The sequence below is a fragment of the Dicentrarchus labrax genome, unplaced genomic scaffold (genome assembly GCF_905237075.1).
Source record: "Dicentrarchus labrax unplaced genomic scaffold, dlabrax2021, whole genome shotgun sequence".
Classification (NCBI taxonomy): domain Eukaryota; kingdom Metazoa; phylum Chordata; class Actinopteri; family Moronidae; genus Dicentrarchus; species Dicentrarchus labrax.
Genome location: NW_026136720.1, coordinates 27,687,268 through 27,714,177, shown reverse-complemented (window position 1 = coordinate 27,714,177; position 26,910 = coordinate 27,687,268). Strand labels below are relative to the sequence as shown.

At 39.3% G+C, this 26,910-nt stretch overlaps 1 protein-coding gene across 1 annotated transcript; it reads right to left on the bottom strand.

Moving 5' to 3' along the window:
- Positions 1–1,693: 1,693 nt before the first annotated feature.
- trhr2 (thyrotropin releasing hormone receptor 2) lies at positions 1,694–26,751 on the bottom strand. The gene is made up of 6 exons (XM_051383265.1): positions 26,609–26,751; positions 22,223–22,980; positions 21,169–21,301; positions 20,674–20,825; positions 18,692–18,815; positions 1,694–8,730 (listed from the first exon to the last, which is right to left on the bottom strand). The coding sequence occupies exons 2-6, from the start codon at positions 22,603–22,605 to the stop codon at positions 8,170–8,172; spliced, it is 1,353 nt and encodes a 450-aa protein (XP_051239225.1). The 5' UTR covers positions 22,606–22,980; positions 26,609–26,751; the 3' UTR covers positions 1,694–8,169.
- Between the last annotated feature and the right edge of the window lie 159 nt (positions 26,752–26,910).

Below are 26,910 nucleotides of genomic sequence, written 5' to 3'. Positions count from 1 at the left end.
GTCAGCTGCAGCTCTGTAGCATAGAACAGAGCATCTGTCAGTCCCAAAGGTTATGCTGAAACCATAGCACAGGCACTGAAGGGCCCTCTTCACCTGGCTACATTTTCTTATGCTAATTTGTCCTCATTGCTAATTCAAGTGGCCCAATTTGAATTGTAAATCCCACCACTTCCCCTGTTAGGAGAGACAAAACAAAAAGTTTGCTAGGAATTCACATGAATACTTAAAACATACTGTAATGAGCAAGCATGGCTTTATTCTTAACATGCAGAGACATTGCAGGATCAGTTACTCTCTTTGTAGCACAGCTATTATCCTGGTTTAAAGACAATATGGTGTGATACTCTTACAACAGAACAATAATAGAAGAAGAAAGTGTTTGCTCTTTAACTGTATATATTAAATTAATGCTGTGTGTTTGGAGATGCATCCAAGTCATCCATGCTGAGTGAGTATTAGCATGTGTATTAAGATAAAATCATAAAATAAACTAAAGCAACTGCGAACATGGAAGGGCCAGTCTTTGTCTGGATTCTGTGACAAAGATGAAAACATTTTGTATACTTTTTGTACATAACTTGAGTATATGTTTGAGGCAGAAATCTACTTTTTACTTCACTACATTTGCCATTTATACCTTCGTTACAGCTCTAAATACGGGGATTAACAAACTCTACTTCCCATGAAACGGAAAGCAGTGTTATTTGTTTCCGATGTTTATGTGAATCCTGTAAAAACATTGAGCCAGATCCAGGATTTATGGGTAATACAGTACTAACCTCTAACCTCTGCAAGCACAAGCGGCTGTGGCTCAGAGACAGAGTGTGTCGTCCCCTAATCGGAAGGTTGGTTGTTGGTTAGATCCCTGGCTCCTCCCGCCACATGTCGAAGTGTCCTTGAGCAAGATACTGAATCAGAGTGTGATGAGTGTGTTAGTTTCTGTTCGATGGACTTTGCCATCACTGAGTGAATGTGTGTGAAAGGGTGAATGTGGCACGTAGTGTAAAAGCACTTTGAGTGGTCGGAAGACTAGAAAGGCGCTATACAAGTACAGGCCCATTTACCATTGAAGTCATACTGTAGATGAAAACATAGTAAGCTAGGTAATGTTAGCTATGTTCATTTTCAATGTGTAACATTAAAGGTCCGGTGTGAAACATTTAAGATGCTGCAGGTCGCCTTCCTTGGAGGCTACTATTGTTGAACATTAGCCCTAGATATGGCTTTTCGCGTGTTTCACAGCCACTGTGGTTTCAATGTTTGCACTTGGAAGGGGAAGGTGAAGACTATAACGCTATATATGACTATAACGCTAGATGCCGCTGAATCCTACACACTGGTCCTTTAATCTTTTTAATCTGAGAATGACATTAATTTACCTTGTAGCTACTGGTCTGTCGGGCTTTTAAATTGGTGTGTTAGTTAAGCTAATATAATGCCAACTTTAACGTTAAAGTTACTTTCATAATTGCTGTAATAATCACACTCAACAAAAAAACATTATGGCAAGTAACTTGTACTTTGACTAATTTCTTAACAAGGTACTTTTTAAATTTTACTTGAGTCATTATTTATGGGAGTACTTGTATTTTACTTGAGTAAAGATTTTAAGGACTGTACTCACCAGTGAACCTGATGGACCAACAGTATACAGTATGAAGAGGTTTGAAAGGGTTGAAAATAATCAGTCTGGTTCAGCAATTTTTTTTATTGACTTTTCCTAAAACACTAAAAGAAAGCCACTGTACTGCACATGCATAATATGAAAACACAGACCAGAACACGTTGCATATTTTTTAAAACAATAAAACCATCATCTTGCTGCAACAATACAGACAGAGCCACTTTAAAAATCCATACATTTGAATATCTGTGATTACAGCACATTTAAAACACAAGAAATCAGCAGCTCTCCAGGGCTAAATAATGAGATAATTACACACACACACACACACACACACACATGCACGTCCAAGGGAGCTCTATGATGCTACTGTCAGACAATCCACTGTGCTTTGTCCTAACATAAATAATAAAATATTCTCATTCCTGTTGTTTCCTAGGGTGCAGATGTCATTGGGTTGTCTCTCTAGTACCCATCAGACTTCCCAAACAAAAAAATTGTACCTGGATGTATGTAGTATCCCTTCCTTCTGATAGCTAACTGCCAGTAAGCAATGCATGCACATCTCCACACACATATACACACATCCAGACATATATATCAACATAGTGAAATAAATCTTTTAAAATTACATCAAGTAAATTGCTAAAAGGTTACGAATAAAATGTGTTTTATGTGTTTTGTTTGAAAATTACTTGTTCCACCATTATATAGCAAAAAACTAAAAGAGTGCCAACCAGAAAATTAAAAAAGTAACATTTGTGCTTATACTGCAGCTCTGTCCAGAAAACAAGTGTTTACCCTTTTGCCTTTACCTAATGTGCTATTCAGCTTTAATTGCAGTCCCACTAAAGCACGTGAATCCAAAAGACAATGGTTGGGCAGAAGGGGGACGTGTATTGGAGTGATGGAAGCAAAAGTTGTTTGTAGATGAAGAGCTTATCATCAAAGAGACATTCACTTTAGGGATCTTTCATCACTTCAGTATGATGATACAGTTTTGTAAGAAAAGAAAGTAGTTACTGTCCTTCTAATGTGAACTTTAAAGCTACAATCTAATCATTTTTAGCAATGGATGAAATGATTATGTGTAATGGGAAAATAGGCTGCGAGTGATGAACCCACAAAGAATTATCACAAACTCTGCATATATTTTGGCACATTGTAATTACAATACAGTTGCAGATGGCAAGACAGCTCTGACAAACTCACTATATGCTACGTATCCAACACCAAACAGCAGACAGAAAAAGTTAGCATTTAGCAGCAAATGATGGGGACTTTGTCGGACGATCATGTCATGTTGTTTTTACAGCTTGTTACGCCTTCCCCAAGTGGCCCAAAAAATCCTTTAATGCAGTTAAGGGTTTTAATAGCTGTAAATTAGTTTGGGCTATTTATTTTCATTAAACATCAGCACTGCTACATACGCATATATTACATTTAGAAAAAGCTCAAATATACTGCTGCAAAAATAAATCAAAAATCTAAAAAATAAAGTTCCATCAGCTAATAAAGCCACACACTGATTGAGTTTAATGGGAAACGTTATTTACACCCACTTTCTCACATTAAAGAACCACCCAATATGGTGTATACAATGTACATGTGTATGCTAAGCTGCAAAGGTATTAGCATGATGGAGCCAAGAATCTGCTGGGACACATGGCAACTAGTGTTCTCATCAATTAAAGGGTAAGCCGACTTATGGGAGAGGTTTATGGAAGCAAATAATTGCCATAAAGACTTGAATCTATAAGTAACTGAATACCACTGTGCAGTAGGTCTTTTTTATAAACATAACTTTTTGTCATATTTGCTAAAACTTTCACTATATCCTGACAGTAGTACATGAGACAGTTAATCTGAGAAACAATCACAAAAACAACCATTAAGAATTGAGAAAGATAGTTGATTGTTGAGTCTCATTCCCAGGGTGACAAATACAGATGCTTTGGGACTCTGGGAATGAGATTCAACAATCAACTATCTTCAAGCTTACAACCCAAAGCATCTTTCAGAGCACAGAAAGATACCTCTGCTTTGATTGGTTGTTTTCCTTCAGGCCCGGTGGATTCTTGCAAATACTATTAGGAGCACTAGGAGGAGCCAGAGGAAGCAGATTTTTTCACAGATTATCTGTAAAAGTGAAAGTTTCAGAAAATATTACAAAAGGTTATTTTTATAAAAACGACCTCCCGCAGCTTTAATTTAGAACACTGAATTGTAGAATATTCAAATCATAGATACAGTACTGCTAGATTTAAATAAAAAAATTTATGTAATTAGACATTTAAAATAGATCTACAGTAGGTCTACTTATAACAACATATTTCAGCAGTAGTAGTGATTCAATTTAACAATTACATATCCAGTTGCTTATAAGATTTAAACTTTTATGGCCATTGCTTTTTTCCATACAAGTTCCCCAAAACCTGTTGTATTCCTCCACAAAATACTGGTACAGAAAAAACAATCATTGCATTTTTTGAATTGTTTTGTTTTAAAACTTGTTCTTTATCAAAAGCAGTCATTACAGCTAACAATAAATATGCAGAAACACACAATAACACTTCAAGTAGCAATAAACAACACAGCCATCTTCCCCAGAGTCAGTGAAGACTGATATCAGCTTCATCCATGTCCAGTACATGATATTTTTTCCCCAGGATGAGTCACGATCCACCTTACTGATTGGCTTACCATAACCCTACCCGTTCCCACCTCTCATTCCAAAACCAATGAAGGCAATGAGTACTAGCTAATCAAATGGTAAATGGTAAATGGACCTGTATTTGTATAGCGCCTTTCTAGTCTTCAGACCGCTCAAAGCACTTTTACACTATGTGCCACATTCACCCTTTCACACGCACACATTCACTCAGTGATGGCAAAGCCCATCGAACAGACACATTCATACACATCCACATACCAATTCATAGCATCGGGAGCAGTTAAGGGTTCAGTATCTTGCTCAAGGATACTTCTACATGTGGCAGGAGGAGCCGGAGAACAAACCAACGACCTTCCGATTAGTGGACGACTCGCTCTTCCTCTGAGCCACAGCCACCCCCAGATCCAGGTCATGACTTTGCTACGCCAAATTTGGCATCCAGAACACAGCTATGTCCAGAACTTGTTTAGTCTAGCTTAGTACAAAGACTGGAAGCACAGAGAGTTGCTTTATTAACAATAGGCTTTTTTCACAGCAGCCATTCTGACATGAGATAGTTGGGTAAACACATGCATTACCGTTAATTAGGATTCAGTTCCATTCAGGTAAAACAGAGTCAGGGTTCTGCTATTGTGCATGTTGGCTCACTGGAAAGGCTCTGCTACACTAAATGGAATGGAACCTTGATTAGTTTTACAAGCACACGTTTATAACACTTGCGTTACCCTACCATTTCATCTCAAAATGTCAGACGTGAAAAAGAGTCTATTATCAGAGAAAAACTGAATACAATGTATGTATAAATATAAAAAATAGGCTGGCTGGTCGTCTCTCATGTCCAGCTTAGCATTGGATACATGTGAGGCTAAGAAAACATGCTAAGCTAGGCTATACACAAGCTGGGCTTCTGTGTCAATCTTCTCCTCTGATCCTGGGTAAGACAGCAAAAACCAAAATGTTCTATTCAAGGTGTGGTACCTCAAATGATAGCTATAATGCATGCATTTATTTAATGTATAATTCATGACAGTAAACCCAAACATAATATATCAATGGACTGGTTTCAAAACTGGTAAAATGTCTGAATATGCATCTTCTGACTCTTGACTTTAGAACCTAATTTACAGACATACATTTTAGCACTTCCGCTTCCCTGTCGTTGAAGTCAATGGGTTTTCTGAATGGGTTCCTGGTTAGATGCTTTATATAGGGGAACCCAATTCTTTTCAAGACATTGTTTTCCAGGTCTTTTTTTCTCCCCATTTTCTGAATTGACTAAAGTTTTCCTCTAAGTATAACATTAAGTTGGCCACAACACAGGCTAAAATGCAATTAAAAATGACAAGGATGAACGATTATTTCCAGGATATTTGGTCATCAATTTGGTTAATCAATTTCCAGGTGTGACGGGAAAACTAGTCTCTAACTTTATAGATTTTCCATGTTTTCCAGGACGTGGTTTTCTGGTTTTTCATGTTTTTTTCTATGACATAAAATATATCAGTAAATACCCCAGCTGTGAATTTTGAAGTTTTAACGTCTTAAAAACAGCAGTTGATAACAAGTGTCTAAATGAGACTACAGAGTGTGTCGGTGACATTAAAACACAGAGACTGATCTCCTCACTAGTCCGCCTTTACAGCCTTGTTGTGTTTATACTCTTGCAAACTATTCTGACTCACTGACTTTACAACTTGTAGAGTAAGTGTACTAAGTGTGAAGTTTAGTCGTGGTGTCCTAAAAGTCCTAAAGGTGGTGTTCATTAGCGAAAGTTATCTTGCTGAACAAAATTTATTTTTATATTTTATTATATATAATATATATTTTATATATATATTATAAAATGTTATTTTCTGCAATGGAAAAATCACATTGGCAAGGAACCGTGGGCGATGCCGGTTAGGACTACAAAAATGCACTCTATTAGATGTCTTCGGTTATTTCAAAAGCATTCTGACAATACATTTTAGGGGAAAACAGCTCAGACTTTTTTAATCTTGTTGAATTCAGAAAATGTCCACTGTCCATTTCATGTACAAAATCTAAAAATATCAAACTATCAAAATACTTTACACATCACAGATTTATCCATACAAAGGAGCAAACAAACAAGAAGCCAGTGTCTCCACGTTTTCCACACCCACTAAAGCTGGCTGTGTGTTCATGTCAACCAACCAGAGGTTGTCAGCTTAGGTCAGACAAGCCTTGTACTATTTATAAGAATATGTACAGGAATGTAAAAAATGTGAATGTGTAGTACTAAATGATGATTCTGATTACTGTTGTTTTTCATATGAATGATATTGAAAATGATAACACTGATAATGATAAAAATAAATAGTGGTTATGGAGATGAAGGTGATAATAAATGTTGGTTATGTTGATGATTTTATATACTTTCATCAACACATTGGATTCAACAGATCTGTACTTCTTTAGTCCCATATCTGTCCAGCTCAGGCTTGTGTTGCTCGCACTAATATGTGACCATCGTCGTGTTTGTTAAAAATAATCAAGCAAAAGAAGACCATGTCTCCAAAACGCCACGTCCTTCTCAAGGGGTTTAGATGTCACTTACTCAGTCACTTTAGTAAGTAGTAAGTAACAAAACGTCTCCATAGTCCCAGCTCCTTTGGAAATAAAAACAATTGACATAATTACCCGAAATGTGCAGTCTCAGGTAAAGATTCTCAATCTAGTGTTCGGTGTAAAGTCATATTTTGCATTTCATGCCCCGTCATTTTCCTCTGATCACTATATTTTGTAGACTTTCAAATAAAACACAAAGGTCAAAATATACAGTGTATAGAGTGGATTAAATACCCTCTACCCTGAACCTTAACACTGTGTGGCTGTACTGCAGAATCTTCTAAACTAAACTGTACTGATCTTTTGCTCAAGTTTGAATATGTGCTTGTACGTACCGGACAAAGTGTGTTGCTCTTAAAGCCATTGTTACCATGACTTTATTTTTTACTATTAAACTGTATCCCACTGAAGCATAATAATTGGAGGCACTAGATAGGACAAATAATTTTAATTGCATTATATGCAGACTTTTGTAAAGCAAAATGTTCATTATTTAATAGATGACCTTTATTACATCGCTAGGTTAAAGAGATTATAGGAATTCATTGTGGTCTGGGGTCCGTATGAGAACCAGTGCTCTGTGTATTTTTGGAGGGTAAAAATGTAGAATAACAAGCAGTGTCTGAATTGGACCAAAAGAGGTGTTGTTACCCTAATTCAGCACAGTCCTAAAACTTACACAACATAACCCTAACCATAACTCCTTTGCCATGTTTTATCTTCTTTGACAAGGACATTTTCAGTGCTGATTTCTTAGTATTAAGCTAGCTACATGTTTACACAGAGACACAGTTACACCATTGTGTACGAGAACCTCAGCAGCATTGCTGTACACGGGGTTTTAGAAATACAGAGGTCCAAAAACTAAACTTGCTAGATGGTTTTGGGGCATCAAAGTTGTTATTTTTAGACATTTCACGATTTCTTTCTTGTAAAAAAAAATACTGGTGACCTCAGTGGTGGCATTCAATAAGAAGTAAGGGACAAGAACCAGATGTACCGGGACTCCCATTAACTGCCCATATCTGGCACGGATAATAAGAGCTTTAAATGAAAACACATGGTCTTCTCTTCTACAAACTCATTTATACATGAGCTAACATTTGAAAGAAGATTTGGTGGTCCAAAGAAATGTTTCCATACCACAGTGTGACATTTACTCCATCCTCCTTCCTCTCTCTACATGTGACCTCAGTGGTCAAGTCTACTACTTTTGAACCATGAAATAAATGCAGGTCACAGCTCCCTTCTCTCTTTGTCATTACTTGTACTAAGTGGATCTTTACACGTTTTCCTGCTGATCGTTTGTTGTGTGACTGTCAAAATTAACTGTGGTATTAGTTGATGAAGGCCAATCCGACTTCTCATCACCAGCTGGACCAACACCAAAGCTAAAAGTAGGCGGACTGATGTTGAGGGGGTGGTCTGCTTTCTTGCCATTGACTGCTGCTGTCTCCTGATGACCACTTCCATTCTGCTTTGTAGTCATATCAGTACTAAGGATGACCCTGCTAGCTTTTTCATCCGTTCCATTGCTGTTGGCCTGGGATGTTCGGATGTCTCGGACGGTGCTGAAGCCGGTTTGGATCATGGACAGCCTCTGGTTTCCCTCTGGCCGCTGGCAACGGTAAAGGCCACGAAATGCAGAGCGAAACTTCTGAGACATGGCATTGTATATCACAGGGTTTATAGCGCTGTTGGCATAGATGCACGTCCGACAAAACAGGAGGAACCAAGCATCCAGATAGGGTGTCGACACAAAAGAGTTGATCAAAACTAAAGTCCGGTAGGGCATCCACAGTAGAGCGAATAGGATCACCACTACTGCTAGCATCTTTGTCACCTGTGGAGAAGAAACAGAGATACAGTCTATTAAAACTCCATTAAAAATAACTATGATTAGAATTGTTAAAGTCGTAGTGGTAGGTAAATAGCAACCTGTTGGTCAAATCTGAAAGATACTGGCCCCTGATGAAAGCTGAAAGTTCTACCGTAGTTTAGATTAAAACTTTTATGTAGTTGTTCATAAATCTACCGTAGATAACAATGTACATGAAAACCCTAATAACATGACCTTGTAACCTCTAAAGCAGGAATTATACTTTAAAGAGAGGTACATTTCGTCATCAGAGGGTGTACTCTGTTGAACTCTGTGTGGACATCAACATTCCGTCAATTTGGTGTGACTGATGTTTCTGTGGGGAACTCGTCCTCCAATTGGACTCCATAAAAAAGTATAAACAGAACTACAACGCAACTGTTATGTCTGCAGTATATTCAGGCCTTAATACTGACTGGCAATGTGAAGAGTCTAATAAACTTAGCCGATAACACAGATAACTAATATAGTCCACTTCATTTACGCAAAACCATCTGAACTGACAAATCTGTCTCACAAACAGAAATAGGTGGAAATCTAAAAGGGGTGATGGCATGTTTTTTTAAGGGGTCATCAGAAGCCACCACAGTACCTTCATTTAACTACAACTAGTAATCTGGCTACCATTTATTTTGTGTGGATATCAATTTAAACTTCTTAATTAATGGTGCAATACAAAACATACATTTGCTTCTACACAAATCCGGGGAAATACTGGAAGTAAACAAGTTGCCCTTACTGTGGTGGATGCACGCTGTACTTTTTGGCTGTTGTTATGACAAAGGTCTCACTAATATGAAAAATGTGACATTAAGATCACCATCCATGTAAAGCTGGGGGCCACTGTCTAATGTCATCAGACAAACTACCCATGCTGCTGTCACAGAGTAAGTAGTAATGGCAGCGCCACTAGATGGCAGAATACACAAACCGATCGCCGGATTATACCATGGTCCGGAGTAAATACTCGATTCTGATTAAAGGGTACAGGCGGTCCATTAGTTATTGATGTAGGACAACTACTAGGTGGTTCCAGTGCCGTTCTCATTGAGTGTGCTAATATAAATTGAATAAAAACAAAATCTGAATATCTCATAAAAATATCTCACAACACTGAGTGTAGTCCTTCAGTGCCTCATCCTCTGAACGCCACAGGATGGTGTTGTGGATTTTTGCCTCAAATCACTCAAAGACACATGAAATAAGCAAATAAGTAAGTAAAAACATCTTGCTAGCATAACGTTAACAGTAGCTCTCTGGCTCGTAGCTGAGCCAGTGCGCTCTATGAGTGAAGGGAACTAGAAACATCTCCCATTGCCATGTGATATCTAAGATTTTGTCCTATTTACTTTAGTTTAGTTTCCATTGCAGAAGAACCTGGAATGGTATTGATTGTTCCAAGTATTAGTCAAACCCTAAGGTGTTACCCGGGAAACTTCAGAGAGTTATGGCAAAAAAGAAAAAGAAAGAATTGGAATTGGCTGCACGTCGGATGGTTCTGGTCTCCACATCGTCCATCAGTTCCTGATAATGGACACCTCATCGGGCATTATCCCATACATATATTGCCCTTGGTCTTCAATTCTCAGTGTCCGTTTGCCACTGTGTTGTTTTGGTACTACAGCTTAAGAGTCACCATAATCACAAACTTTCAAATTGCACACATAGGGGATTTGAGCCAACCTGGCCCCACTTCCAAGTTGTCAAATACTCAGCCCTCCACTTCACTTGTCATCAGGTGACGTAGTGTAAAGAGTGAGAAAGTCCACATATGGAGGTGGTGGGTGGATGGATGGCTCAATCAAACACAGGACTTTAACCCAGGGGATTGCTGTTCATGTCCTGTGTGAAACCAAAAGGAAACAATTTCTTTTAAGTAACTGATGTGAGTTAACTGATGTGACATATTAAGGTACTTGAGGTATGTAAGGTTATGAACTTTTCCTAAACCTAACCAAGCTGTTTTTATAGTTCTTGTTTGTGAACCTTACCACAGTGCAACCACTTCGCAACGTTAACCATGCAAGCTTTCTTTTGCAGAACTAACTGGACATCGCATGTTATTATTGCTAACTTGACTGTGGTGCTCTGTGCATCCGAAAACACTAGAGGGATAACTACAGCATCATATTTTGAAGCGGAGGGCCACTGACCAAGCTGTAGTGTTGGATGAGTTGGGTGTAAGAATGTGTTTTTTGAGCAGTAATTTTGATGAGTCGTTTTCATCTAGCATACCACAAAGAGCCAGGTAAGTTGAGATGTGTATGACAGAGGAAAATCACATTAAAATTCTTCCACCATAATCAAAACAATGGGCAGAAAAGCACAAGTAGATAAACATTTGTGCCAAAGCTCCGAGGCCCAGTGCAATATGGGCTGATGCATCGTTATAATTTAGCTATGATTGCTTCAGGATTATTTGAGTCATCATCAACATGTCGGATGATGCATTAGCAGAAAGAGAGAGAGAGAGCGAGAGTGCGTGTGAGAGTGTTTGACACCAATAATTAATATGTTTTGTGTGTCTCTCAGTGCATGTTAAGAGGAGGTTAACTGAGGCCTCTTAGCTAAATGAGTCATTTGAAGAGTGAGAGGACAAAGAAGAAGCAAGGGCAAGTACGGCAAGAAAAGAAAAAGAAAATGAAATTATGGGGGAAATTAAGCAAATTATTGAGCAAAGTAGTAAACAGGCATGAAATAAAAACACAAAAATCATAATACTTGATTATTGTTGTTATGCCTATCAGCCCTTCTGTTCTCAAACTGCATATATGCAGTTTAAAATCAAACTGTGGTGGATTTACCACTTAAATTTTTTTTTTTCATAGGTCTGTGATTTCAGAAAGTAGCTTCTCATTTTTAGTAGTTTCAGTGTTTTAGTTTTTTTTATTATAATATGGGGGGGTATTTGTCAGGGGCAAGTTCAGAATATGTTCAATACAAACAAATGGACTCACAGTCATGTAGAAATCCCAGTCTCAATAAACACATGCACACCTCTACATGCTTGTTGCATGGATTTAACCAAATTGACAATGTCGCAAATTAAGGACAGACAAACCAGACACTGGCTCTCTATAGGGCATTTCAGGTTTTTTGCGGCCACAGTAGTTTCTCCTACAGGGAGGAAGGGGAGGGTGAAGCAAGGGAGTTGCAATCTGGTGTAAGCTGCATCTTCTGACATTTTTACAGCAGAACAGACCAGGGACTATACAGGACCTCCAAAAAAAGGAACGTCCCAATAGACGATTCATGTCCTGCACAATAATTCAATTTTATTTGTATAGCGCCAATTCATAACAGAAGTTATCTCAGGACACTTTTCAAATAGAGCAGGTCTAGACCGAACTCCTTAAAACATTAATTACAGAGACCCAACAGTACCACCATGAGCAAGACCTTGGCGACAAGGGCAAGGAAAAACTGCCTGTTAAAAGGCAGAAACCTAGGACTGATCCTTCAGCTCTAGGTGGGTGGTCGTCTGTCTCGACCAGTTGGGGTGAGAGAGAGAGAGAGAGAGAGAGAGAGAGAGAGAGAGAGAGAACTGTCAACATATACTTTGTTGTGGCAGCCAGAGAAAAACATTCTAATTTCAAGAGTCTGACAGGAGAGTGTGTGGAAGCCCATTTCTGCCAGTAAAATAAATAAAAAATAAGCTGAAATTATGACATAAAAATTCAAATAAAAAGATAAAATGATTATGCTAATTACTGTACAATTTAGATTTTTTTTATTGTCAAGGCTACTACATCTTATTTAAGGCTTCCAGAAGTGTGTGAGTATACACAGCGGTAGATATTTGTATATACAATACAATACAAAAACATACATGAGGAAGGCATTATGGATGAGGAATATCTTCTCCTTAGACTAGTACTGTCTTGTGGAACCTCTCCCAACAGGGACTAAAGGAGTTGGGAAAAGGGAGGGGGGATTATAATCACACAATCAAGGTTGTCTTCAGGCCAATAGTGTAGTACAAACACAAATTATAAACAACAAGAAGCTATGGCTACTAAATGGACAGTAAAGACATTCCACTTCTGCAGTGATTCAGAAAGGTGTGTGTGTGTGTGTGTGTGTGTGTGTGTATGCAGCATGTGTTTCTTTGTGTGTACAACACCCTCAGCATGCCTTGACCCTCCACACCACCCCACCCCACCACTGGCTGGTGACCATGGCAACGCCTCAGACATCTCTGAACCCCTGCGAGACAGAGAGGGGGAGTAGAGCTGGTCAGCCTGTAAGACTCCAGTGATTAGTCTTATCAGTCGCCAGTAATGCTACACACCTTCCCCCTCCCAGCCTCACCCCACCACCCATCCATCTGCGACCATTTTAAAGTTCCCAGCCAGCCTTCACCATGCCGTCACAATTCTGCTTTAGTGTGGCCGCCGTTTTTTTGCTGCAGCAGAAAAAAAATTGTGGCAGCTTGATAGCAGGTATCATGCACATGCCTCCTCTCAGCAAAATGCTATTTGAGATAAGCGTCTGTGTCCGTGCCTTAAGCAGTGAGCCAGTGACAGCCACCTCAGCAGGTGGATAAAAAATGAAAAAACTCTGCACAACAAAGCGTTTAATTGAACACGGTGGAGGCGGGGAGGACAGCTTTCTAATTATCCTTGCGCTGCGATAATGACACAGAAAGCATTGGGGTGACATTTTGAATATGCATATTATAACTGTAATTATATGGCGGCAGGATACTTGACTCCGGCATTACAAACACATCCGACTTTTTTCCCTTAACAACAGCATCCTCCTAGACTGAATCCAGTCATGGACAGACATTTCGGCCCACTGAACCAAAGAATTTGCTTTAGCCTCTGATGCTATCGATTTGCCCGGGGCAACAATGACCAAGCTTCCCCATCTCGCTTCCTCTACATGCACTTGAGGAGATCACAGACATGAAGAAACTCTCAGAGATTAAAATTGTGCGGCAATCTCACAGCACACTGTATTAATCTCCAACCATAAAAGTGCCATTCTTTGACATACACAAGTTTATCAAACTCCTATCAGATTGAGTTGGCCTATCAAACGATGAATGAAAGAGCATGGAGTGCCTACTGAAGAACGGAGAGGGTAAAATCATCTGCGGTATTAAGCACACTTCAATGTAAATCCCAAATCACATTATGCAAATCTTCTGCTCCTAGATGGAGCCCCTTGAACACATGAGATTAGGATCTTCCCTCCGCTCTTGTATGAGAGTTCAGTTTCTCCAGGCCTGTATTCATGCAGAAACGTCTACACAGTGAACAACCTATGCTAAAGGTTGCATGGGAAAGATCCATCAAATTAAAGGGTTATTGTTTAATCTGTGACTTTGAACAATATGAAAAGTACAAGAACTATGACAACTAGTCACTAAGAAGTTCACAACAACAAAATATCAACAAATTGATAAGGTGATAATATGCCATTGTTGTAAATTTACAGCCCCAAGTGGCCAAAAACATCAATTAATTATGCTATCTGCTGCTTAATTATCCTAAATATCTCAGTCCTGGTTAATATGGGCACACCCCTGCTTAAAAGCAGGTAAGTTACAGACTCTTCCTAAGCCCTGCCCCTTTTGGAACCTCGGTCCACTTCCTCCATTCCTATACTAAGTTATACTCTGTGCTAGGCTCGTCTCTGTTGAAAAGAAAACCAAATTTTGAAGATGGTTGAAAAATAAAAGCAACATATATAGTCACAGCTTAAGTTAGCTAATGTTAGCAAATGTATTAATCGTTATCTAATTGAGGGATGCCTAAAGTGGGGCCGGCGAGCCAAAGTTGCTCCGTCATAAGGTTTGACTTGCCCTGCCAGATGTTTCTAGCAAATAAAATAAAATAAATGAAAATGAATCTCTAAAGAATATACTATAAATCACTGTTCCATTAAATGCCGATTTATTTTTATGTGAGGTAAAAATCTTTTTTAAATACGTGAAATCCTTTTTCATGATGTGAGCACAGGGGTCAGACGTCAGGCAGTTTTGGGAACTTTTGGCCCGTGGCTTAACATTAAGTTTGAGCCTTGACCCCCAGGGGGAAACGTTTGGGCACCCCTGAACTAGACTTTTGCTAATGTTAGCTATCAGATGTAACTAGCTAGCTAACCATTAATGTAGATTAGCTGAGGAGTCTTTTTCTCTGTATCAAAATGCTAGCCAACTAGACAGCTCGCTAACGATTTAGGCAAATTAGCTACATAGTTAACTAGCATTTTCCTAAAATTAGCTAGTTAACTTAAGATGTGCCTGGTTGTCACCTAGAGCCAGGGTCTGCTCTATAGATATAGAAACTGCTGTATCACTGCTATATGTCTGCATGGTCACTATATCCAGCAGTCAAGATCCAGCAGTTAACAATACTGAGAAATGAAGACTGCACAACAAATTGACTGTAACCAGCTTAATGAACTGAACAGGTTTTTTAATGAAATTTGGTTTGTTATAAACAAGATAAATGTACCCTTATACTGGTTACTTGTAGGAATTAATTTAATTACATGGGGAATTGTTGGGCCTTTGTAAATAATTTAATAGAGTACAGTCTAGACCTGCTCTATATGAAACGTTTCCTGAGATAACGGATATGATTTGTTGCTATTCAAATAAACAGAATATCAACTAAATGAATAATAATTAAAGGTGCCGTGTGGTGTTGGGGATAAATTGTGACATAGCAGCTTAAAAGTTACTATTGTAACAGTTCTTTAAAAAGCACTAGCAGCTTACAGTCCACAGTAGAACCTTACACATTGTGTGCATTGATGTGAGAGAACATGGAACAGATACTGTTATCATTTTTCACCTTGAGCTATATAGATAGCAAAGCGTGTATGTATGCAGTAACCAGTTAGAACCAGTTATTAAGGGCGACATTGTGTCCAAATGATGTGCAGGTCAAGTTGCTGTGTGAGATGGTTCTCACTTACTATATATATCATAGTATACTATAATTTAATAGATTATTATACACTATTCAGTATATTAATAGTACACTTTGTAGTTTTACTTAGTGTCCCACCCACATATCACAAGTGTGAGCTGCGGAGCTGGCTGTTGAGGGCAAGCCAGCAGACATTTCCAAAGTTGAAATAAACATCACAATCTTATGATTTATTTCTACGACGACATACATGCCCAGTTTCCACATTACACTACTGAAAATGCTCGAAGCTACAGCCTACAGGATTTCACTCAATGGAGGCGAAAGCACCACTTTTAAATCAGGCTCTGTTCCCTAACCCAGTCGTTGTTCTTCAGAGTAAAACACAGCGCGCATCTGTCTTGTCGATCTCTTTAATGCAACTCCACACTGAGATTTAGGGAATTATTACTTAAAAATGTGACAGCAGCAGTCAGAGTGTATAGGCAAATTAAACGGTTTATATGAACAGTGTGGGACAATCCTTACGTACTACAAATAACTATGATCCGCACGCACCACACAATAACAAAAACGTTCATGCACAAAAACATGGTACTATCAAAGGTGGGGATATGTTTGTATTTGTCAAAGGTGCAGACTGTATACAGAGGATTACAGCCTGGATCTTTTATAATTATATGATATTCAGATCTGGATGCAGATCCATAAACTTATATACCGCTGGATCTTTCTGGATACACATCCTTTTTGTTCAGTGCTTGTATTCATACGGTGATTCCGTTTTATTAAGAACCTAAAGAATATCTCGACAACAGTGTTTCTCACCAAAACAGATTGTGTGTATCCTTGAGATCTAATAAACTTGTTGAAGGCATTTCAGTCCTCATAAAAGATTTGCAAAGCCAGTTTTTAAAAAGATTTTGAAACTTGCAAATCTTTCTTCCTGGCCTTTGCTGGTGTGTTGTGACTCTCCTTGGTGCATAACCACCAACGTTGCATCAGTGGAACAGTGTGAAACCATGTGTACCAAGTCCTCTATTGCTCTAGTACAGGGGTTCCCAAACTTTATAAATGTCAAGGGCCCCCAGAATAGATTAGACCACGCATTAGACCATAGATCCCAAAGAGTATCGCCTGAGTATTTTTTTAAATAAAAAAGCCTTCTTCGCCAATCAATGGTCAAATTTGGATCACTATAAATAACAATCAATAAAAGCAACCACTTTTACTTCCCTTGTTGTTCCAACTTCCAAAAAATATGATAAAAGTTCAAATATTCTATTCCTATGTAAAATTAATTTTATCTGCAATGAAATGTGTTGTGAGGCCAGAGACTAAGCATGCATATTATGACTGTAACAGAAATGTCAGACATGTTTCATGGTTAAATGGTCGCACTGTCACGTGGTTGAGTGACAGCATGTTAGTGAACTCTCCCAGCTCAGAGAGGAAATTAAGAGGAAATGGTCAGATATCAAAATGTATAAAACGGATGCCAAGACGTGTTGCTGTGCAGCGTCAAAGCAGAGGTACCACTGGAGCTCACTCCCCTCGATGTTTAGCCTCTATAATTGGACACTGGCTGTGTCAGCGGCGCTGTTCTACAAGGGGAAGGAGTTCTGCTAACGGATACACCTACTGTGTGTGAATCAGCTAAAGGCCTGTCTTGTCTGCAAAGAACACACCACATTTTATCAGCCTCTTCCAGTTTTAGCACAGAAAAAAAACATAAAGGAAGCCATGGATTACAGAAGGAATGCTTTGCAGCCTGGGGTTTGGGTTTACTATGCACTGCCTCTCATCAGTCCAGGGTCAGGTTGATATGATGGTTTTCGCTTCAGCTCTGAAACATCATTACACCGGCATCCATGTGGACTATTTAGTCCACATGGATATTTAGCTTTTACCTTCTTGTAAATGTAATAATCAATACAAACAAACAATAACAGCTTCAAAGGGTTTCATTTATAACAGAAACAGGTTTAATGTCCAGAATATAACTTCTTTATAAAGTCATGATGTTACACACTCCGGAACAGTAAATCCCAGCATGCACCTTTAACGTCAAAGATGGCGGCAACTGTAATAAACACAGGGATTACTCTTGTATCATGGATCATTACATATGTGTGGAATCCATCTGCAGATGCTCCAGTTTAAGATGACAAAGGCCAAAATGTGGCCTGCAACAGACAAGCTATGCCTTGTTTTTAGCCAGAGGTTGTTGATCACTTAGCGGTATAAAACAACAGGCAGTATAAAGCAGAGCAGTCAAAAAAATTGGTTTTGTAGATTGTGAGTCACTGCAACCACAAGAGGTTTTTGAGCATACAGTCATGAATGTGCACAAAAATATGAGTCTGATTGCTCCAGTAGTATGTGAGATTGGCTGCAGTCAGATATACACAGGGACACACAAATGTAATAAAAAACCCAGAGACAGAAACTTGTATTGCTATTGTAGAGGACAGAAATCTCTATACTTTCTAAACAGCTATACAATTTTTGAATGAACAAAATGTGGACATGAATCTAGTCACTTCTGGACTTTGCCGTATATCCCTCCTTGGTGTATAAAGCTCCTGAAGGTAGATGTTTTCAAGACCAAAAAGCCTAAGAGCATGTATTCTACATCCAAGAGACAAAGCAGCACTGCAGAGCGATACCATGTAATCTTGGAGAGAGAGGGCTTTCTGGGTAAGAAAGCTCTCTGACTGCTCAGCCTGAGGAAAAGAAGCCATTATCGCCAGGATTGCCTTCAGGGCCGCGTAACAGCCAGGACAGAGAGCCGTCAAGAGGGCACTTCTCTGAGGCAACGGATAGCGGGGACATCATCACCACGCTGTTAAGAGGGGAATCATGGCCTCTATATTTCCAGCAGATCACACACACAGCCAGAGACGAGAACAGGGTCAAATGTGACTAAAGCTATCGCTCAGCAATTACTTGATAGATAAGACGTGATGTAACAACAAGAAAAGAGAGTGCAGAAGGGGTTAATGGGAAAGGGGGCAAGTGTGGCGTGAGGCACAGACCTGTTTCCTGGAGGAGAGCGCGCTCTTTGGCCGGCCCTGGCGACCCCCCTTCCCTGCTACAGAGGCTTCCCGGCAGCTCCGCCGCAGCGTGGTGGCGCTGGTGTCGGGATGGTTGGGCAGAGGGCTGGAGGTATGCAAGCAAGCATGTTAGAGCATTCACACCACATCAGAATAGCAGGCTTTGCTTGGTTTGGTTTCTAGAGTAAATTAAGGTGGTTGGGTTTAACAGTGCTGCAGGGTTTCTTTACGGGTCTCAAAGTCCTGCAAAAAGGCTCAGCTGATATTGGTTTGTGAATTAAAACAGCCATTTAAGGTTCAGTGTGTAACATTTATGAGGAACTATTGGCAGAAATGGAATATAATATTCATAGGTATATTTTCATTAGTGTATAATCACCTGAATATAAGAATTGTTTTTGTTACCTTAGAATGAGCTGTTTTTGTCTACAGACAACACTGGTCATCTTCCATGGAGTCCCCAATATTGAACCACCATGTTTCTACAGTACCCTAGTTGGCTGCAAACTGCACCTTCACCGTTAGGTGCTATTAAATTCTACACACTGGTCCTTTAATATTCTATGTCAGTATTGAATATATTTGAACTTCACCTTTGTTTATCAGGAGATTTACAGGCCTTCATTGTTTTTCCCCCTGGAATTTAATTCTCTCAGGGTGGAAAATCAATCAAACAGCACAAAATTATTACTAATTTGGTTTTGGATTTTAGCCTGAGCCAATGAAAATAAATAAATGAAGGCTTCTAATATGGGCCCCAACGTGTGATGTAAGCTGAGCATGAATGTGTTTTCCTGCCTTGCCAATCAGTAATCTTAATATTGCAAGACATGACAAAATTACACTAATAAGGAGATTCACAGCTTCATTACTTTGTGAAGATAAAATAGCTTTAAAACAGGGAATGAACTGTTGTTGTTGCCTCTAGTTGCAACAGAAACAAGCTGCAAACACAACACCCCTTTCACATTACACTTTTTGCAGTTTGACACATTGCTAATATACCATTGCTACAAGAGCTGTTGTATTAGTGCAATTTAGATGTCAGATGTCAGTTTGTAAATGTCATTAATGTATCTAAAGACAGCCTTCATATTGGCTGGTGAATCAATCTTAAAGGGGTACCCCACTCTCCAGCAGTTTAATATTGCAACTTCATTAAGTTAGGAGACTCACAAAAGCTTATTTGAAAAGCTTAGATATTTTTTAAAGGTTTTAGATTTAAAGAAAGAAAGAATGGTCAAGCCAAAGCAGCAGAGTGACAGTTATTGGTCAATCTCCAACACCACTGGATCTTATTTGACCCCCTGCCTGGTAAATGCCCATGTCTTGCAAACTCCATACTTCCAGTTTGTTACAGGGTCTTGCTCCAGCTCAGGTTACAATGTTGCCATGGAAATGGCAGAGTAATATTTTTAGTGTGGTGTGCTGTCATGCTGTTTTGATTACTTAAGTTGACCAGTCAGATTGCTTGATCAGAACTACTTTCAATTTTAGAAATGTACTAATTTTATTTGTATAGCCCAAAGTCATAACAAAAGATTATTAACATTACCATTAGCGGCAGTAAGCTAATTTAAGCTAAAGTCCATCTGAAAACTCGATAAATCACCTGGATAAGGCTGTCCTCTGGACGGAGGCCACTGTGTTTTTGTACAGTTATGAGTGAGGAACGCCCCCAGAAAGAGAGCCATGCTGTTGGTAGCTAGCTAATTAATAAATCTTATGTATCGCTAAAAGTTGAAGTTAATGGGTGGTTGAAATTATTAGTTGAAAGTAGTTGGTTCATCCTTTCATAAGCATCATCACATTTTGTTTTACATCAGGACAAATGATTGGATTGGCATACATTGTTAAATATGGGTGCAGTGTGACTGGGGATGTAAAGGGTTAAAAGGGCATTTTTCATGTCATCTGGACTTAAGCTGATTTATAAATATATTCTGAAAGAGCTTTTATAGTACCTGAGGTAGAGGATCCGTGCTATTAGGCCATACAGCACGATGGCGAGGAGCAGCGGGATGACATAGAAAATGGCGAAGTCGATGAGGTAGATGGGCAGGTAGAGCTCCCGTTTCACTTTGTAGCCACACTGGACATGTCCATCCTGGCTGACCTGAATGCCACACAGTTATTACAGAGCTCACAGGCTGGCTATGGGCTCAGATGCACGTAACATCTCAACATAATAATACTACTCTCAGAAAAGGCAGCGTGCTCTTAAAAAGCTTTTCACATTCATCTGCAGTTCAATCAGCATTTGTCTTGTTAATCACAAATGTTCATGACTCATGTACTCACTGAAACTACTATTGTCTTTGTTTTTGAGTATAACCTAGAATTATTCTAGGATTGTGGCTGCAGTATACAAACACTTATCCCATGCCTTCTTTTTGAATCAGTAGTGGAACTGCTGCAGCCCTCAGCCAGTAAACACACTGAAAATGTATTTCTCTAACCTGAATGTCCAGCAGGAAAAACCACAGCATGCAGTAGACGCAGGTGAAGATCCAAACCCCAGCAATGATCCGCTTGGCCCGGGACACTGTGCACACTGTCTGAGCCTTCATTGGATGGCAGATAGCTATGTACCTGCATGCAAAGAGGAAATGGGGCATTAACAGTCTAGATATGGAGTTTATTTAATCAGTGACTGCCTGGAAGGTGTTAAAAACACATTCAGAAATTTAAAACACTACAGCATTTGATTTTAAATACTGCAGCTTGGTCAGTGGCCCTACCTTTTAAAATATGATGCTGTGGGTATCCTCTTATCAGGTTTGTTTGTACAGGGCTCAGCAGTCAAGTTAGCAACAATTAATATGGAATGTCCAGTTAGCCTTTCAAAATAAAGCTTGTTGAGAAATATTTCATTTTGTTTCACTACTTCATAACCTATTTAGAAAAAGTGATCCAAATTCACATTAAATGCATTAACTCATTAACTCATCACCCAAACCAAGCCCAAACTGCAGAAGCAGTTCTGGGCCCAAGCCCGGCCTGAACCCAAATCTTCACTTAAAATAAATATATAATTTAAATAATTTATTACAAGCTAAAGAAAACCACATGGTGCATAATTTTGTGTAAATTATTACTAAAACTAATAAATAACAAATTCACTCATTAATTACAGTTGCATGCATTATTAATAAAATATCTATATATTTTTAAATTTAATTCTGTCTGAGCCCGACACAAGCCCGACCTATGGCAGTTGTTCTGGTTCGAACCTGCTGGGTCGTGTCTGGTCCAATTGGGTTCAGGCAGAGAATCAAATCTCTAAGTTGAACCAACCCTGAACCGACACTAGCACCAGTCCAGCACTAGCACTGGGTTTGGTGGAAAGGGGATAACTGACTCCCTCACCTTGTTCATGATGAAGAGGGTAAGGTAAAACACTTCTGTAACATATGCAAATTAAAAGTCAAAGCATTGTCCAGTTAAAGTAAAACTGACACCAGTTAAAGCTGTAATGAGAACAGCTGCAGGTGGTTGTTTGTCCATCCTTACCTCTCCACAGTGAAGGCGGTGATGGAGCAAGAGGACACGTTGATGCCCAGATACTGAAGGTAGGTGATGCCCAGGCAGCCAGCATGGCCAAAAACCCACGTGCCTGTCAGACTGTCTGACACGTTGGGAAGCCCGGCCGCCACCAGCACCGTCAGGTCAGCTATGGCCAGGCTGACCAGGTAGCAGTTGGTGGGTGTCCTCATGTGGCGTGTGGTGAGGACCACAAGGACCACCATGATGTTGCCCACGATGCCCACGCCACACACCAGCAGGACCAGGAACACAGACACCGTCTTGTACTCCAGCGACTCGGAGACAGCGGCGCTGGGAGTCAGAGAGATGTTGGTTGGGGTGTCGATTCTGGAGCTCACGTTGTCATTCATGTCTGCCAACAACTGGCAACAACCTTTTTTATTCCCAAAGAGTTTGTTAATCAAAAGTAGCGTTCATTTGATTAAAGCTAAGAGATGAGGGGCAGGAATCTGAAATGTCGCCATGTTTTTTCCTTTTCATTTAGAGCATTACCTCTCATTTAAAGCCAGTCCAGTTATAAGTAGCATATGATATTTACTGTTTTGAAGCTTTAACATCTCATCATGAGAAGGGGAAATAAGCACTGTCCTTTGAAATTTGCTCCTGTCTTTCACCTTCGCCGTCCTTACCGTCTTCGATTTAACTAATGCAGAAGAGTGAATTTTTTTGTGTGAATATAATTATCCCAGGACTTCCGAACACCACTCAAGCCCCCTTTGAGTCACCTAGAAATAGAAAATGAGTTCAATTAATTGGACAAAGAGGGAATTGAATTGACAACAACCTTTGGTTTGGCTTTGTACTTTTATACATCAATGTCAAACACACATTAACACATACACAGAATTCCTCTCTGTGGCTCCCCCAGGTATCTGCACTTACACTGGATCAGTGCTGCTCAGAAGCATCACTGCTCATGCAATCAGGTAATGGTTAAAACTAAAGGGGGAAAATGAAAGGGCAATGCCAGCTGATGGTTTCAAATGGCACTGAGATAGATAGCATGTCATTTTAGAAATAATGTAAGGGAAAGACTAGCAAAAAGTTATTTTTTATAAAAGTTACATACTGAAGCTTTAACCATTTTTAAAATGTAGTTGTCTTTCCAACACAGACAAGCCTAGCACATAGCATATCTAAGTACAGGAAAGGTGGAAGTTAACCAATTTTCCAAATAGGGTGGGACTAAGGAAGGGTCCATTGCACTGTGCAGCCTTAAATATTGCAGACAAAAAAATTTCAGGAGGCCCCCATTGAAAATGTCCACAGACCTACAGGGGAACATTGAGAGCCAGAGCTGAAACCGTGCCTGGTGAGGCTTTAATAAGATCCAGTGTGGTTATCCATTAACAGGGAATATTCAAATGAGCCATTATGCTGCTGCTGAGTATAAACCATAGTACTGTACTCAAGGCGTAAACACACTCAATGAGTGCATTAGGATCATTTTAATGTAATATTCTGACAAGAAACATATATGAGCATAGTTTATTTTTCTCTCACACTGCACTTATGATGCCTCCTAGTGCAATTCTGGTAAATTTACAGCCACATTCCTACAGTCCTGTGCAGCAGAAGAGTTTCTGATTAAAGCCATTTACTAAGCTGTTGCTGCTTAAAAGGGTTTAAGGTTAGGACAGTGTGAACCACTTTTTCTCTCAAAGATTCCTGGGGTTTGTTTTGAGGTTTCACATTCTGCTGGAACCTAATTAACCAGCATGCAGCACTGTGAAACAGTACGAGGCATCTGTTGCTCTTTTTACTCATCTCCCAGCCCACACGCTGGACCTCGCCTCCTGAGGGCTGCCTCTAATAAATTGAGGTGGACATGAAATGAAAAGTAATTTAGTTTTACTATTCTGCCATCAGTCAGACTGCATCCACCCTCCAGTCTGTCACACAACCACAACTCGGTGGAGCTGGTGTTCTGCACATTTCTGACTATCCATCATGCTTGGCTGAGTGAGGTGCCTTGAGGAACGCCAATGGGAGGGCTTCCCGTTGTACTGCAGTTTACATGCACAGATGAAAACCTTTTTAACATGAGAAATGAATAAAGGGGAAGATGCGATGCATTCATTTTAGATCTAACATAATCAATTCAGTTTCATTTGTATAGCACCAAACCATAACAGAAGGTATCTCAGGACACTTTCAAATAGTGCAGCTCTAAAACGTACTCCTTATAAAATTACATACTAATGGATTTTCTGGTATGTTTTTTCTGCAAAAACAAACAAAAATACATTAAAATCCTTAAAAAAACATCTCCTCCTTCTACCTCATTAAAACTTCCAGAATCTCTGAATATGCAAACGTTGTTGATTTCTAAAGTTTTGCTGTGGACACAAGATGCCTCTTTACTTCACTGTAAAGTCCATTCTCAGTGGATGTGCACTGGTGGCTTCAAGTTTCTACATCACACTGTACAAGTTGATACTGGACCAGGACTGACTTCCAAACTATTTGTGATGTCACAAATCATGCTGGTAGGCCCCGCCCCTTAAAATCAGATTTTCAATGAGCACAGAGAAACTTTCCACTTTCAACAGATGAATGTGAAAACATCCTTCTAGAGTCAAACTCTGCACAGACAGCATTCAAACATCACACTGTAGGAACAAGAAGAAACACTGATTTCTGACTGGATGGTCTCGAAGTCTTGGTTTGTGAATTAGTGTAACGTTTAGGAGGCTCTACAGTAGCCCAGAACGGACAAACCAAACACTGGCTATATAGAGGCATTTGCAGGTTTTACACATTTTGCAGCCACTATAGTTTCTCCTTTCTCCTTCTCCTTTTTGAAGTGGGGTGAAGCAAGGAAGTTGCAATCTGCAACTACACCACTTTGCAACTAAATCTTACACACTGGTTGTTTCTTTAAAAGATTTTAAAAAATTGCATTTCAGGATTTTAACTATGTGTTGTATGGATAATTAATTAAGTTACAAAATAACACCTTTTGGGACTTTAGGGGCTCCATAGGTTGCAACACTGGTAGCCTACTTGAACCCACTTATTGTTGTTTAAGATTACACAACATATCTAACTCAATTCTAAACCAGCACTTTAAAACACACGTTATGGGTGTTGATAATGGGTGGAAATGAAGTCTGACTTGCTTACATTAAGAGAGAAACAACATATTTGTAAAATAAAGCAATAACTGACTACCTGTCATACATCCTTGATACACTGTTTTTGGATTCTTGTTAGATGTGGCTTCTCTGTACATTCTGCTAAAATATGCTCCTTAAAACCCACATAATTATATTTGGGCTTTCTTTGGCTAAGCTATGGACCACCAACCCCTAATGACACCCACCAAGTCTATGATCCCTCTGCTCTGCTGTCTATTGTCTCATTTTAAGAGTCCCCAAAGTGTCTGTATTTGACAATCTGGGAATGAGACTCAACAGTCAACTATGTCTTTCTTGGCTCTGATTGGTTGTTTTTGTTCAGGCCCAGTGGATTCATGCGAACGCCATTAGGAGCACTAGGAGAAGCCAGAGGAACCTGATTGTTTCACAGATTATCTGTCTCGTCTACTACTGTCAGAACACAGTGAAAATTTCAGAAATAATGACAAAAAGTTATTTTTATAAAAGTTACAGATTTGCCATAATAAATAATGCGATTAATAGGCTTCTCTATTTCCTGCCTGAGCTAATCCAGTCTCTCCTCTTGGAATACAGTGATAGCACATATGTGATTAATTCTTATTAAAGGTAGCAAACTTGAGGTCAGCAGACAGGCTGGAAGAGAATGGGCACCGAACCTACAACCGCTTCCCTGCACAGTGGCATATTAGTAAATGACAGCTTGGCGTTGGTGGCATAGGTGTGACAGGTAAAGCACTATGAATGTGACTCAATGAAACAGCATGGAGCTTAGCAGATAGCCTACAGGTGTAAAAGATGAATAAGAGGAATAGCTTGCTCAGGAAACATATTCAATTGAAAAAGTGAGCTACACCTATTGAGGGTTAAAAGCTGTATTTTTGACAAATTGGGAAAAGTGGATGATTACATGAAACAAGTGACTTCACTGCTAAAATATGAAACAAATGTTTGAGTTCCCCATACAACTACTTGTTCTGTGTTATGTTATATTTGTGCTACTGTCAAATTTTTGTTTGTTTCCAGATTGGAGTATCAAAAAGACAGCTGTCACATCATGTATTTCTTTTTGGCTCTTTGTTTCTGCGATATCTCTGTTACACAGTAAATGAATGAATACTGTCAGTATGGCATGCTTTTTTGCTTCAGCTAATGATGACAGCAATAGTGAGTCAGGCATAATTGATTGTAAACTTATTGTCACTCATTTACAGGAGAAAATTTAATTATTTACCTTTGCATCATGTCAGCATCCTCCAGAATCCTCTTCCAGCCTGTATCAAGATAAAGAAAATCACAAAATAAAATGTTGTATTTTAAAAAATAATGTTTTCCTCTGTTTGTGTTTCCTGCCAGTAAAAGCCGGTCTCCACCATAGCCATGCTGTAGTCTGTATACTATAGACCACAGTGCACTGCCACTACTTACCTAGCTCCATCAGACTAACACAGACATATGAGGGAAGCAGCACTTGTGCCTTATAAATAAAAGCACAGTACCTATTATGGAATTAAGCAATGTTATGTCTTCTGTCAT

Bases quoted from the DNA above. Each gene is read 5' to 3' on its own strand.
- trhr2 (XM_051383265.1), bottom strand. From the start codon at position 22,605: ATGAATGACAACGTGAGCTCCAGAATCGACACCCCAACCAACATCTCT. The intron at 21,302-22,222 runs GTAAGGATGGAC...CTTTGCATGCAG, and splicing joins ACCGCCTTCACTGTGGAGAG to GTACATAGCTATCTGCCATC. The intron at 20,826-21,168 runs GTTAGAGAAATA...TGTGGCATTCAG, and splicing joins TTTTCCTGCTGGACATTCAG to GTCAGCCAGGATGGACATGT.